Source organism: Ranitomeya imitator, chromosome 5, assembly GCF_032444005.1.
Source record: "Ranitomeya imitator isolate aRanImi1 chromosome 5, aRanImi1.pri, whole genome shotgun sequence".
In the NCBI taxonomy this organism is placed as follows: domain Eukaryota; kingdom Metazoa; phylum Chordata; class Amphibia; order Anura; family Dendrobatidae; genus Ranitomeya; species Ranitomeya imitator.
Window position 1 is genome coordinate 405,086,077 of NC_091286.1, and position 16,374 is coordinate 405,102,450.

The following is a 16,374-nucleotide window of genomic DNA, read 5'->3' on the forward strand; positions in this document are numbered from 1 at the left end:
ACGAGGGGGGGGTCTGCGCGCAGGACACCCCCGACGCTGCTTCCGAGCCCCCGATTCTGCCGTTCTTTAAAGATACCGCGCGGAGGCATGGAGGCCCGGGTAAGACTGCTGCTGCAGGCTCCCGCCGTCCGGACAGGAACCCAAACTGGAGTGATGAGGGGGACCACCCCTTTAAATCCTGTAGGTTCCTGTCCGGAAGGTGGGCGGATCCCCTCTCTCGTAGGGGTGCTGTCGTGGCGATAGGAAAACATAGGGTAGCTATTGAGCTAGTGAATATGCAAATAGCTTCGGATGACAAATACACTGCTCAAAAATAAAGGGAACACAAACAGAATATAACTCCAAGTAAGGCTACGTTCACACTAGCGTTCGGCTAGTGTGCGTCGCGCTAGCGTCGGGCGACGCAGGGGCGACGCACGCGTCATGCGCCCCTATGTTTAACATGGGGGACGCATGCGTTTTTGCTTGTTGCGTTTTCCGACACGTGCGTCTTTTTTGACGCTAACGTCGGACCAAGAAAAAACGCAACAAGTTGCATTTTTCTTGCGTCCGATTTTCGTCAAAAAAAGACGCACGCGTCGAAAAACGCAGCGTTTTTGTGTGCGTTTGCACGCGTTTTTCGGTGCGTTGTGCGTCGCGTCGCCAACGCAGCGGTGCACAACGCTAGTGTGAACGTAGCCTTAAGGTACCGTCACACTGAACGATATCGCTAGCGATCCGTGACATTGCAGCATCCTGGCTAGCGATATCGTTCAGTTTGACAGGCAGCAGCGATCAGGATCCTGCTGTGATGTCGTTGGTCGCTGCAGAAAGTCCAGCACTTTATTTCGTTGCTGGACTCCCTGCAGACATCGCTGAATCGGCGTGTGTGACGCCGCTTCAGCGATGTCTTCACTGGTAACCAGGGTAAACCTCGGGTTACTAAGCGTAGGGCCGCGCTTAGTAACCCGATGTTTACCCTGGTTACCAGCGTAAAAGTTAAAAAAAACAAACACTACATACTTACCTTCAGCTGTCTGTCCCCAGCGCTGTGCTTTCCTGCACTGACTGAGCGCCGGCCAGCCGGAAAGCACAGCGGTGACGTCACCGCTCTGCTTTCCGGCCGCTGTGCTCACAGTCAGTACAGAGAAGCACAGCGCCGGGGACAGACAGCGGAAGGTAAGTATGTAGTGTTTGTTTTTTTACTTTTACGATGGTAACCAGGGTAAACATCGGGTTACTAAGTGCGGCCCTGCGCTTAGTAACCCGATGTTTACCCTGGTTACCGGCATCGTTGGTCGCTGGAAAGCTGTCTGTGTGACAGCTCTCCAGCGACCAAACAGCGACGCTGCAGCGATCAACATCGTTGTCGGTATCGCTGCAGCGTCGCTTAGTGTGAAGGTACCTTAAATCAAACTTCTGTGAAATCAAACTGTCCACTTAGGAAGCAACACTGATTGACAATCAATTTCACATGATGTTGTGCAAATGGAATGGACAACAGATGGAAATTATTGGCAATTATCAAGATACACTCAATAAAGGAGTGGTTCTGCAGATGGGGACCACAGACCACATCTTAGTTCCAATGCCATCTGGCTGATGTTTTGGTCACTTGAATTTTGGTTGTGCTTTCACATGCGTGGTAGCATGAGACTGACGCTACAACCCACACAAGTGGGTCAGGTACAGCAGCTCATCCAGGATGGTATATCAATGTGAGCTGTGGCAAGGAGGTTTGTGGTGTCTGTCAGCGTAGTGCCAAGAGGCTGGAGGCGCTACCAGGAGACAGGCCAGTACACCAGGAGAAGTGGTTGTTATGTAGCCAAATTGCAGATAATTAAATCTACAAACAATTGAAGGATAAAAGGATCAACAATTTTTATTGATCCATATTAAAAGTCCCGATCACCACAAATGTAGAGGTGCCGGTTAAGTATCCTGCTGGACAAACTATTAACCCATACATGAAGCTGAAAAATAACATGAAGGTAGGACACATGCCCTACCTATAAAGAAACACGTGTTTATTACATTAGGCTACTTTCACATTAGCGTCGGTACGGGGCAGTCGCGCTGCGTCGGCCTGACATACCGATGCATACTGTGCAAGCTCCGCACAATGGGGGCAGCGGATGCATTTTTTCAGCGCATCCGCTGCCCCATTGTGAGTTGCGGGGAGGTGGGGGCGGAGTCCCAGCCGCGCATGCGCGGTCGGAAATTGCGGACACAACGCAGCAAAAACGTTACATGTAACTTTTTTGGTGCCGACGGTCCGCCACAACACGACGCAACCACCGCACGACGGTTGCGACGTGTGTCAATGCGTTGCAATGCGTCGCTAATGTTAGTCAATGGAGAAAAAAACGCATCCTGCAAGCAATTTTGCAGGATGCGTTTTTTTGACGCATTGCGACATGCAGTGCACGACGCTAGTGTGAAAGTAGCCTTAGTCTCACTGATTATGGCCATAGTATTGGAAAAGTAACAATTCTAGAATGGGGTTTCTTGCTAGCATGACTTTCCACACTGAAGTTAGGCATGTCCAGGAAACCAATATATTCAAGCTCACCAGGTGAACCAGTTTTTATAGAATCCCATACCATAGTGCTGGCCTTTGTGATCTCGGGAAGCAACACAAGAACACAGTATATATATATATATATATATATATAAAAAAAGTAACCTTTCTATGCATGAAAGGGGTTAAATATGTAAAATTACCGTGTTCTGATGTCTCCTTTCTCCTTGGCCTCTCTCGTTGTGCTGAAACGACAGAATCCGTCTCAGTCTCATTGTCCAAGTTTTCTTGGCTTCCTCGAGTGTTTGGACTGTAAAGAAGAAGAAGAAAAAAAGAAGGACATTTCACAACTCTAACTTTACAGTTTGCAGCATTAGACCACATTTACACGGTCAGTATTTTACATCAGTATTTGTATGCCAAAACCAGGAGTGTGCGATAAATACAAAAGTGATGACGTGTTTCTATTAGGGTAAGTTCACACTGGGCTGCTTTTTAGGCTATGTGCACACGTTCAGGAATTCATGCAGAAAATTCCTGTGAAAATCCGGACATTTCTGCCAGATTTCCGCACGAAATCCGCATGCGTTTTTTGCACGGTTTTGACACGGTTTTTCCCAGACATTTCCCAGTGCATTAGACAGTGGGAAATCCGCAAAAAAAACCCCGCAAAATTAATGAGCAGGTTCATTATTTTTCCGCAATGCGTTTTTCACGCGGAAAAACGCACATCATGTGCACAGAAATTGCGGATTCCATTATAAATGATGGGATGCTAAATGTATGCAGATTATTTGCGGTTTTATAGCGTTTTATAGCGCAAAAACGCTTAAAAACTGCAAATAATCTGCAACGTGTGCACATAGCCTTAGGCTGTGTGCACACGTTGCGTTTTTTTTGCGGTTTTTTTCCGATAAAAACGCTATAAAACCGCAAAAAAAACGCATACAATAAGCATCCCATCATTTAGAATGAATTCCACATGTTTTGTGCACATGATGCGTTTTTTTTCCGCGATAAAACGCATCGCGGCAAAAAACGCAGCATGTTCATTAATTTTCCGTTTTTTTTGCGGATTTCCCACTCCAAAATGCATTGGGAAGTGTCCGGAAAAAACCGCGGCAAAAACGCGTCAAAACCGTGGCAAAAACGCATGCGGTTTTCTTGCAGAAAATGTCCGGAATTCTCAGGAATTTTCTGCGAGAAATCCTGAACGTGTGCACATAGCCTTACAGTAATTGTAAAGTGCTGCGGAATATGTTGGCGCTATATAAATAAAAATTATAAAAATTATTATTACAGTACCAGCAAAGCCTATGAGAAATCAGAAATCTCATGCACACACATTGATTTTTTTGTCATCAGGATTTTGTGATTTGCTGCATTTTATTTATATTTTTTACATAGAGCATGTCACTTTCTTTTTTGCAGCGTTTTTTACCCACTGACTTGAATGGATAGTGAAAAAAAAACGTTGCAAATACGCAGGTTGACTTTTTTTTACAGTGTATGTTTTGCAGAAAAGTCAAGGAAAGCAGGATGTGACCTCATAGTCAGCTCAGCTACATCTAGATGGCAGTCTGTACGATGCCTCCATACAGCCTGTCATCCAGCAGAGACACTGAGCAGCGGACCCAAGCCACATTCACTTGAATGGGGGCCCGACAACACTGTCTGACACGCTGTCATATACATGACAGCGCGGCAAACACCGCTTCTGATCGGTGGTGAAAAGACAGCGTGAGCCAGCAGCTGTGATCACAGGAATAAAGTTTACCTCTAGTCACTAGAGTCAGCTGATGGGACTACCGCTCCCATCATCTAACACCTGCTGCTGCTGCTGCTAATAACAGTGAGAGCAGGAGCGGCTGATGGGAGTATTCATCTACTGACTTCTGCGCTGTAGATAAAAAAAAAAAAAAAAGGCGTGGCAAGGCTTGTTATAAATAGAGTGGTCCCCACATATTTTATTTAAAAAAATTAACCCCTTCCTAACCCCAGCTTTTTTCGGTTTTGCGTTTTTGTTTTTCGCTTCCCTCCTCCCCATAACTTATTTTTCTGTCAATATGGCCATGTGAGGGCTTATTTTTTGCAGGAAGAGTTCTACTTTCAAATGACATCATTGGTTTTAGCATGTCGTGTACTAGAAAACGGGAAAAAAATTCCAAGTGCGGTGAAACTGCAAAAGGTGCAATCCCACACATTTTTTGTTTGGCTTTTTTGCCAGGTTCATTAAATGCTAAAATTGACCTGCCATTATGATTCTCCAGGTCATTAAGAGTTCACAGACACCAACCATGTCTAGGTTATTTTTTATCTAAGTGGTAAAAAAAATTTGCAAACTTTGCTAAAAAAAAAAATAAAGTAATTGCACAATTTTCCGATACCCGAAGCGTCTCCATTTTTCGTTATCTCGGGTTGGGTGAGGGCTTATTTTTTGCGTGCCAAGCTGACGTTTTTAACCCCTTCATGACCCAGCCTATTTTGACCTTAATGACCTGGCCGTTTTTTGCAATTCTGACCAGTGTCCCTTTATAAGGTAATAACTCAGGAACGCTTCAATCGTATCGGTTCTGAGATTGTTTTTTCGTGACATATTGGGCTTCATGTTAGTGGTAAATTTAGGTCAATAATTTTTGCATTTATTTGTGAAAAAAATGGAAATTTGGCTAAAATTTTGAAAATTTCGCAATTTTCAAATTTTGAATTTTTATTCTGTTAAACGAGAGTTATGTGACACAAAGTAGTTAATAAATAACATTTCCCACGTTTACTTTACATCAGCACAATTTTGTAAACAAAATTTTTTTTTGCTAGGAAGTTATAAGGGTTAAAATTTGACCAGCGATTTCTCATTTTTACAACACCATTTTTTTTTTAGGGACCACCTCACATTTGAAGTCAGTTTGAGGGGTCTGTATGGCTGAAAATACCCAAAACTGACACCATTCTAAAAACTGCACCCCTCAAGATACTCAAAACCACATTCAAGAAGTTTATTAACCCTTAAGGTACTTCACAGAAGCAACATGGAAGGAAAAAAAATGAACATTTAATTTTTTAATCACAAAAATTATGTTTTAGCAACAATTTTTTTATTTTCCCAAGGGTAAAAAGAAACAGGACGAATTGTACAATAACGTTTGGGGTTCAGAGTACGCAGATACCTCATAGGTGGGGGGGAATCACTGTCTGGGCGCACAACAGGGCTCGGAAGGGAAGGAGCGCCATTTGACTTTTTCAATGAAAAATTGGCTCCAATCTTTAGCTGACACAATGTCGCGTTTGGAGAGCCCCTGTGTGCCTAAACATTGGAGCTTCCCCACAAATGACCCCATTTTGGAAACTAGACCCCTCCCAAGGAGCTTATCTAGATGCATAGTGAGCACTATGAACCCCCAGGTGCTTCACAAATTGATCCGTAAAAATGAAAAAGTACTTTATTTTCCACAAAAAAAATATTTTAGCCTTAATTTTTTCATTTTCACATGGGCAACAGGATAAAATGGCTCCTAAAATTTATTGGGCAATTTCTCCTGAGTACACCAATACCTCATATGTGGGGGTAAACCACTGTTTGGGCACGCAGCAGGGCTCGGAAGTGAAGGAGCGCCATTTGACTTTTGAATGAAAAATTAGCTCCAATCGTTAGCGGACACCATGTCGCGTTTGGAGAGCCCCTGTACATTGGAGCTCCCCCACATGTGACCCCATTTTGGAAACTAGACCCCCCAAGGAACTTATCTAGATGTGCGCTGACCACTTTAAACCCCCAAGTGCTTCATAGAAGTCTATAACGCAGAGCCGTGAAAATAAAAATAATTTCTCTTTCCTCAAAAAAGATGTTTTAGCAAGCAATTTTTTATTTTCGCAAGGGTAACAGGAGAAATTGGACCCCAAAAGTTGTTGTCCAGTTTGTCCTGAGTACGCTGGTACCCCATATGTGGGGGTAAACCACTGTTTGGGCGCACGTCGGGGCTCGGAAGGGAGGGAGCACTATTTGACTTTTTCAGTGCAAGATTGGCTGGAATCAATGGTGGAGCCATGTTGCGTTTGGAGACCCCTGATGTGCCTAAACAGTGGAAACCTCTCAATTTTAACTTCAACACTAACCCCAACACACCCCTAACCCTTATCCCATCTGTAGCCATAACCCTAACCACAGCCCTAACCCAAACACACCGGTAACCCTAATACCAACCCTAATCCTAACCCTAATCCCAACCCTAACCCCAACCCCAACTTTAACCCCAACACACCCCTAACCATAACCCTAACCACAAGCCTAATCTTAACCCTATTTCCAACCCTAGCCCTAATTCCAACCCTAAGGCTATGTGCCCACGTTGCGGATTCGTGTGAGATCTTTCCGCACGATTTTTGAAAAATCCGCAGGTAAAAGGCACTGCGTTTTACCTGCGGATTTACAGAGGACTTCCAGTGTTTTTTTGTGTGGATTTCACCTGCGGATTCCTATTGAGGAACAGGTTAAAACGCTGCGGAATCCGCACAAAATTGACATGCTGCGGAAAATACAACGCAGCGTTTCCGCATGGTATTTTCCGCACCATGGGCACAGCGGATTTGGTTTTCCATAGGTTTACATGGTACTGTAAACCTGATGGAAAACTGCTACGAATTCGCAGCAGCCAATCCACTGCGGATCCGCAGCCAAATCCGCACTGTGTGCACATACCCTAACCGTAGCCCTAACCCTAGTGGAAAAAGAAAAAAAATAATATTCTCTTTATCTTATTATTTTCCCTACCTATGGGGGTGATCATTTACTATTTTTTTTATTTTGATCACTGTGATATAACCTATCGCAGTAATCAAAATATACCTGGAACGAATCAGCCGGCCGATTCGGCGGGCGCACTGCGCATGCGCCTGCCATTTTGGAAAAAGGCGGCGCCCATGGAGAAGACGGACAGACACCGGGAGGCCCGGTAAGTATGGGGGGGGGGGGGGGGATCTGAGCATGGGGGGTGGATTGGAGAACGGGGGGGTGGCATCTCAGCACGGGGGGAGCGGGCAGGAGGACGGGGGAGCAGACAGGACGACAGAGGGGAGCGGAGCACCGGACGGAGGACCGGGGAGGAGATCGGTGGCTGGAAACATCAGTGTTTCCAGCCATGTCCGATGATATTGCAGCACCGGCCATGGCTGGATTGTAATATTTCACCAGTTTTTTAGGTGTAACATTGCAAATCACTTTGATTGGCAGTTTCACTTTCAACAGCCAATCAGAGCGATCGTAGCCACGGGGGGGGGGGGGGGGGGGGTAAGGGTGAAACCACCCCCCCTGAGCTAAAGTACCACTCCCACTGTCCCTGCAGATCGGGTGAAATTGGAGTCAACCCTTTCACCCGATCTGCGGGGACGCGATCTTTCCATGACGCCACAGGTCGGATTGGCACCGACTTTCATGACGCCTGCGTGGCATCAAAGGTCGGGAAGGGGTTAATGATACCATTTTGGTGCAGATACAATCTTTTCATTACCCGAAATGGCATTTTAACGCAATGTCACGGCAAACAAAAAAACTTAATTCTTCATCGTTTTGAATATTTTTCTCGCTACCCCGTTTAGGTTAATTTTTTTTTTTTTTAAATTGATAGATCAGGCGATTCTGAACGCGGCGATACCAAATGTGTAGGTTTGATTTTTTTATTGTTTTATTTTGAATGGGGCGATTTAAACTTTTATATTTTTTTCATATATTTTAAAATTTAATTATTTTTTTAAATTTTGCCATGCTTCAGTAGCCTCCATGAGAACAACGCGATCGGCTCTGCTACATAGGAGCGATGAACACAACCACCATAGAGGAGCGGCACACAACCATAGAGGTCTCAATGAGACCTCTGATTGTTATGCAGACACATCGCTGACGCCCGATCATGTGTGTTTTTATACAATATGACTCTGGGGTTAGTAATGGGGGCGTCTTATAGAAATCTCTCCATTACTCACCTCTGGGCTTGATGTTACCTGACAATACAAAGGTGACATCAACCCCCCCACACACACACACACTATTATCCAACTTGCCACCGCTACAGGGCAAGTGGGAAGAGCGAAGCTAAATGCCACAATTGACACATCTTATAAATGCGCCTTTTCTAAGGAGGCAGAGAGCTGATGTTATTAGCCTGGGGGGCAGTATCCATGGCCCCTTCCTAGGATATTAATATCAGACTGCAGCGGTCTGCATAGCCTTTGCTGGTTATTAATTATAGGGGGACCCTACATAATTTTTTTGGGGATCTCCCATTTTAATGGCCATGTATACAGCTGTGGGGCATTACCACCCCTTCCCAGGCTATAAACACCTGCCCCCAGCTTTCCCTCTGCTGGTTAAGAAAATTATGTGGGAGCCCATGCCATTTGTTTCAGGAAAAATAATCTTATTCATGAAATACATGTACAGTTAGCACATTGCACTAATTATATATGTCACTGACATCTTTATATCTATATATTCTGTGTGTATATAACTTTTCTATTCTAACCCATCAAGCTGTGATTTTACTGTATGCAGCTGCTGAATTGCCGGCTTTTCAGAGGATTTAGAGGTATGGTTCTACGGGAAGTTTTTTTTCCTCTGGGGGCACACAACTTTATTAGCATGCACAAAGAGACAAGTCAGCCTCAAAAAACGCATGAAAAAAAACCATACCAAAACATGCGTTTTTGCTGCAGCTTCTTTCCTGCCAAGAAATCAGGTTTTGCTGCAGGGGGGGGAAAAAAAAAAAAAAAAAAAAACGCAACAAAAAGCCCAGTGTGAACATACCCTTATATTTTTCCTCTGATTGTTCCACTCCTGATTTCGGCTTACAAATATTGATTTAAAAACAAAAAACAAAAAAACAAAAACAAAACACTTGATGTGTGCATGTGGTCTTGTGAAAAGATGATTTCACAGCAAGCCACAATAAAATAAAGGGATTGCCCATATAGGATAATCAATTTTGCTAGATGTGTCCCTCGTCAGCGAGGTGTAAGATTTGTGAGCAGACCCGTGCAGTACAGGAGAAATACAGAATCACACAGTGCTGACTGATTAACAATAGTCTGCATAATGCAAGAAAATGACATCTATCAGAGCAAGACACTGTAGCTTCTCTCCATGCTAATAGATAATAGGGAGAGAACCTCTATGAAAGGGGTTATTCACCTTTGGGACAGTTTCTTTTTCTTCTTGTATTTGGGGCTAAAAATCATTTTTTCAATTGGGTTTCATTTAAAATTTTGTATCGTTTGCCTGCAATAGCCTCCTGTGCTTCACTGTTGATTGCAGCCTACAGAATGAGCAAACTGAGAATCTGTCAGTCAGCCCACTATGACGGCCTGACAGGGAGCTTTAATTTTTATAGTCTGAGTACCTCTATCTGATGCAACCTATAGTCAATAAAGCATTCAAGTTGACTGTGCAATGAAACAATGAGGCTGTAAAAGAAAAATAATGTTTGATATATATTTTCTGCAAAGATCTGATATTTTTTTAAATCTAAATTGTGTGTTAGTGTGTACATATTCACACATCGTACGACACAAGTTTTTCTTCCTTCTCAGTACACTATGGTAAAATTAATAATTTCATTCAAAACTACAACTCGTCTCACAAAAATAACAAGTCCACATATGCTCATGTCAATGGAAAATTTTTAAGTAAAAAGTTATGGATCTTGGAAGACTAGCGGAGGAAACAAAAAAAAAAATCAAATACAAAAATCCACCTGGATGAGAAGGCTTTAACCCTTTGTCTCTACAGTCAATTTTCATTCTTACCTTCCCTTCAGTTGACATAGCAAAGGAGGTTCTGTTTTTTTGCAGGACGAATTGTAGTTTTAAATGACACTGTATTTTACATTATAAATGTACTGAAAAACTGTATATTAAAAAAAAAAAAAAAAAAAAAAAAAAAACAAAATTCTGACATGGCTTTAATGGGTTTTGTTTTCAGAATGCTCACTGAGTGGTAAAAATGACCCGACAGGAATTCCCCGCGTCAGTACAATCATGCCGATACCAAGGTTATCGGGAGCTTTCTAGGAAATTTCCCACGATCTATGAACATCCAGCAGAGGGCGCCTCACCGCAAATGAAGCTAAATATAGCTCATTGATCTATATTTAGACTCATTCCCCGGGGTTTTGCAGCGAGGAGCAGCCTGCATTAGCAAAGCTCCTTGCTGCAAAATGTTTTAACCCCTTCAGAAGGATTTACATCGATGGACGTTACAGATCTGCGGAGGGTAAGTATATTGTTGGTTTATTATGTTTTTTCTTTCACAGAACGAGGGTCTTCAGTGACTGGATTGGGCGTAGAATAAAATACTCCAACAACCATTGTTTTTATTTCATTAAAATAATTTTAAATAATGTGTTTGTGTTTTATTTAACCCTTTCATTCAATTGGATTAATAATGGATAGGTGTCATAATTGACGCCTCTCCATTATTAATTAGGCTTAATGTCACCTTACAATAGCAAGGTGGCATTAACCCTTCATTACCCCATATCCCACCGCTACACGGGAATGGGAAGAGAGTGGCCAAGTGCCAGAATAGGCGCATCTTCCAGATGTGCCTGTTCTGGGGTGGCTGGGGGCAGATATTTTTAGCCAGGGGGGGGCCAATAACCGTGGACCCTCTCCAGGCTATTAATATCTGCCCTCAGTCACTGGCTTTACTACTCTGGCGGAGAAAATTGCGCGGGAGCCCACGACAATTTTTTCCGCCATTTAAAGGGAACCTGTCACCCCGAAAATCGGGGGTGAGGTAATCCCACCGGCATCAGGGGCTTATCTGCAGCATTCTATAATGCTGTAGATAAGCCCCCGATGTTACCTGAAAAAGGAGAAAAAGACGTTAGATTATACTCACCCAGGGGCGGTCCCGCTGCTGGTCTGGTCAGATGGGCGTCTCCGGTCCGCTGCGGCGCCTCCTATCTTCTTTCCATGACGTCCTCTTCTGATCTTCGGCCACGGCTCCGGCGCAGGCGTACTTTGCTCTGCCCTGTTGAGGGCAGACAAAGTACTGCAGTGCGCAGGCGCCGAGCCTCTGACCTTTCCGGCGCCTGCGCACTGCTGTACTATCCTCTGCCCTCAACAGGGCAGAGCAAAGTACGCCTGCGCCGGAGCCGTGGCTGAAGATCAGAAGAGGACGTCATGGAAAGAAGATGGGAGGCGATGCAGCGGACCGGAGACGCCCATCTGACCAGACCAGCAGCGGGACCGCCCCTGGGTGAGTATAATCTAACGTCTTTTTCTCCTTTTTCAGGTAACATCGGGGGCTTATCTACAGCATTATAGAATGCTGCAGATAAGCCCCTGATGCCGGTGGGATTACCTCACCCCCGATTTTCGGGGTGACAGGTTCCCTTTAACCCTTTATTTTAAGAGCTAGAACGGCCAAATTTTGCAGATACACACTACTGACATTAGTAGTGTGGAATCTGCCAAAAAAATGGAGAGAAGACATGGTTTACTGTATGTAAACCATGTCTCAAATCATGTCGGGTTTTAGGAAGGAGAAAGAAAAAGCCGGTAATTGAATTACCGGCTTTCAAGCTGTATAGCGCTGGAAAAAATATTAATATATATACATATATGTGTCTAATGATAGATATTTATATATATACACACACATATATACACACACATACATATACATATATACACAACATATATATATTTTTTTCTTTTTGGGACACATGGATCATTTCTATAGCGGTATGTTGGTTTTGCAAGCCTGCGAGAAAACCACGCAGTACGGATGCCATACGGATTACATACGGAGGATGCCATGCGCAAAAAACGCTGACACACCCTGCCTACGGAGGAGCTACGGACCACTATTTTCGGGACATTTCAGCGTATTACGGCCGTAATTTACGGACCGTATTTTCATACGCTGAGTGTGAAGCCGGCCTAAGGGTTCACCTTGGGGTTTAGGGAGCAGAATGCTATTACTTTTCCATTTTTTAAGTCGGCAAATTAATCTATTTCCGGAGTCCCCCACATTTTTGCGATTTGGTTGAAAATAGAATTATTCTTACCGTTAATTCGGTTTCTAGGAACCTTCCACGACAGCGGTACTGGAGGATGTCTCCCCGCCCTAATGGGGGACAGGAAACACAAAGAGGTTAAATACCCTCCCCTTCCTGCCACCTCCAGTGTTTTTTCTGGACACAGTAGTATGTATAGTTACCACTTAAGTGCAGGAATCATCCAATAAAATTATCAGATAGGGAGGGAAATTAGTGCTGTCGTGGAAGGTTCCTAGAAACCGAATTAATGGTAAGAATAATTCTATTTTCTCCAGTCACCTTCCACGACAGCGGTACTGGAGTAGTATCAACAAATTATTTCTAGGGGGGGACAACCGCCTGCAGAACTGTTCTGCCAAAAGTTAAATCCCGGTTGAAATCAAGCCTGTAGTGCCTGGTGAACGTATGTACTGATGACCAGGTGGCAGCTCTGCAAATCTGCTCCGTAGAAGCATCACCTCTCTCTGCCCATGATGTTGACACCGACCGTGTAGAATGGGCCTTTAGCGATGGAGGAGGTGTTAGATTCTGGGATGAGTATGCCAGAGATATGGCTTGTTTAATCCAGTTGGCGATAGTATTTTTTGTCGCCTTTCTTCCTTTGTTCTTTCCGGAGAGTTGAATGAAGAGATTTTGATCAATCCTCCAACTCTCTGTTTGTGAAAGATAATATAGAACCACTCTGCGGACATCCAGAGTGTGGAAGGACTCTTCTCTCACATTAGAAGGATCCGGGTAGAATGAGGGCAACACTATGTCCTGACCTCTATGAAAGTCTGATGTTACTTTAGGTAAGAAGGTAGGGTCTAGACGAAGGATTATACTATCCGATGTTACCCTCAAGTAAGGTTCTTGTATGGATAGGGCATGTAGTTCTCCTATCCGTCTGGCAGAGGTAATAGCCACTAAAAAGACCGTTTTCAGGGTAAGAACCTTTAATGAAGATTGAGATAAAGGTTCGAAAGGGTCCCGAGTTAGACTATTAAGGACCAAATTAAGGTCCCAAGGAGGAGTATTGTTGAGAACTCTGGGACGGATTCTACTTGCTGAAGTTATAAAACGCCTGATCCACCGATGTTTGGCTAGTTCTTGGTCAAAATTTGAACTAAGTGCTGAAATTTGTACTTTCAAGGTATTGGGCCTAAGACCCAACTCTAGACCTTTTTGCAAGAAGTCCAGAATCTTGGCAATATTAGGATGAAATGGGTCTGGAATATCTGGAAGATACCATGAGGAAAACTTCTTCCATATCTTGGCATAAATGGCATTCGTCACGGGTTTTCTACTGCTTTGGAGAGTATGAATTACTTCATCCGAGAGGCCTCTTGCCTTTAGTATTTCGGCCTCAGAAGCCATGCTGAAAGACTTAACCTGTGAAGGTTTGGATGCAGCAAAGGTCCTTGATGAAGAAGATTCTCCTTCTGGGGTAGATATACTGGACCTTCTTGACCCATGTCTAACATGGCGCTGTACCAACTTCTCCCCGGCCATGTTGGTGCGATTAGAATCGCCGTAACTCGCTCCGATCGAATCTTCTGTAGAGTTTTTGACAGCAATGGAATCGGAGGAAAAGCATAGACGAGGTTGAACCTCCACGGGTGAGAGAACGCATCCATGCCCAGTGCTCTGTCTGCCATATTCAGGGAGAAATAAGTTTGCAGCTTGGCATTCTGACTGTTGGCAAAAAGGTCCACTTCCGGAATCCCCCATCTGGAAATCAGGGAGAGGAAGACCTCTTGGTCCAGACACCATTCCCCTGGATGTACATCCTTTCTGCTCAGGAAATCCGCCTGGGTATTGGCTGACCCTTTCAGGTGAACTGCCGAAATAGAGAGGAGGTGCCTCTGCCCAGAAAAAAATGTTTGAGGCTAAGGTTTTTAATTTCTTGAATCTTGTCCCTCCCTGATGACGAAGGTATGCTACCGTGGTCATATTGTCGGAATATATCCTGACATGGTGTCCCTGAACAATAAAGGATGCGGCTTTTAACGCGTCTTCCACTGCCTTCAGTTCTCTGAAGTTCGAAAAGCTTGCTCTGATGTCTGGAGCCCAGGTGCCCTGGAAATGGGTTCCATCGACTATAGCACCCCATCCCCTTTGACTGGCGTCCGAAGTGAGTGTCTTTAGCGGGATCTGGTCCCAACTGACCCCCCGTTGGAGGTTCCGCAGCCGTAGCCACCATGTCAGGGATGTCCTGACATGATTGGGGAGGGAAATCCTTTTGGAAAGAGAACTCTGCTGTCCGTCCCAAGATGATAGGACATGGGTTTGGAGGACTCTCGTGTGGGCTTGGGCCCAAGATACCATCTGGATACAAGATGTTAGAGATCCCAGAATAGACATGGATTGTCGTAGAGTTGGAGTCTTCAGGGTTCTGAATGCTGTTATCTTCTGTACCAGATCGAGTTGACGTTCTCTGGGCAGAAAGGATTTCCTCAACTCCGAGTCCAGAAGGACCCCTAGGAACTTCTTCCTCCTGGAGGGAAGTAGGTCCGATTTCTCTAGATTCGGGATCCACACCAACGACTTTAGTATTTCTAGAGATTTTGATAAGTCCGCCCTGAGGCGGGAAACTGAAGGAGCGACAATGAGTAGATCGTCTAGATAGGGTACTATGCAGATCCCCTGAAGACGGATGAATATAATAGCTTCTGTCATGATCTTTGTAAAGACCCTGGGAGCTGAGGCGATTCCGAAGGGAAGGGAGTTGAACTGGTAGTGTACTATCCCTTGCTCCTGAGATATTGCGAATCTTAGGTACTTCCGGAATTCTGGGTGGATTGGGACGTGGTAATAAGCGTCCCTCAGATCCACTGTAGCCATTGCCCAGTCCTGTCCTATCAGAGGGATCGCTGTTTTGACCGACTCCATCTTGAACCTCCTGTAGGTTATTACTCGATTCAGGGGTTTCAAGTTGATTATTATTCGGTGTTTTCCCGAAGGTTTCTTGATCAGAAACAGGTGGGAATAGTGTCCTCTGCCTCTTTCTTGTTGAGGTACTGGGGAAATTACTCCTTCCTGGAGTAACTCTTGAAGTCCGCAAAGGAATGCGCCCTGAGGGCTGAGACTCTGCAATGAGGTTATCCTTATGTGATGAGGGGGAGGGCTCTCGAACTCTAATTTTAGTCCATTCTGAATAGTGTCGAGTACCCATTGGTTCGACGAAATGGAACTCCACTGGTTGATGAAGCTCGAGAGACGACCCCTAACGCCCTGGGCGTAGTCACTGCTTATCCGGGGTCTGCTGGGACTGGGGAACCAGGATGTTCCTACCTTTCCCCCCTTTAGGATAGCTCCAGCGTCCTGATTTGCCCTTCCCTTTGAACTCTCGCTGGAAGGGTTGTTCTTCTGAGGGACGAAAAAAACGTTTCTTCGGATTCCTCTGTTCCGGAAGCGCTTTCTTCTTGTCCGTTGCTTTTTCCAGAATATCGTCTAGGGCCTGCCCGAACAGATAGCGGCCCTGAAAGGGAATGGCACAGAGCTTTGTTTTGGACATTATGTCCCCACTCCAAGACTTTAGCCATAGAGCTCTTCTGGCTGAATTAGAGAGAACTGCAGATTTGGCAGCTACTCTAACGGACTCTGCCGAAGCATCGGCTAGGAAGCCTGTAGCTTTCTGGAGAAGCGGGAGGGAATCTAAGATTACTTCCCTAGATGTTCCCTGGGTAAGGTGGTCTTCAAGTGTGCGGAGCCAACGAAATAGGGATCTAGCCATGCAGGTGGACGCAATATTTGTTTTAAGGAGATTGGTGGAAGTCTCCCAGGATTTTCTTAGCAAGCTCTCCATCTTGCGATCCATAGGGTCTCTGAATTGGGAAG

General features: G+C 44.7%; 1 protein-coding gene across 2 annotated transcripts in view; it reads right to left on the reverse strand.

The window, feature by feature from the left end:
• The window catches only part of DVL3 (dishevelled segment polarity protein 3), a 112,976-nt gene that overhangs the window by 44,921 nt on the left and 51,681 nt on the right, over positions 1 to 16,374 (reverse strand). For both annotated transcript variants that reach the window (XM_069726978.1, XM_069726979.1), the window contains exon 4: positions 2,704 to 2,810. In XM_069726978.1, coding sequence (XP_069583079.1) covers positions 2,704 to 2,810 — 107 coding nt within the window. The remainder of the gene's footprint in view (positions 1 to 2,703; positions 2,811 to 16,374) is intronic.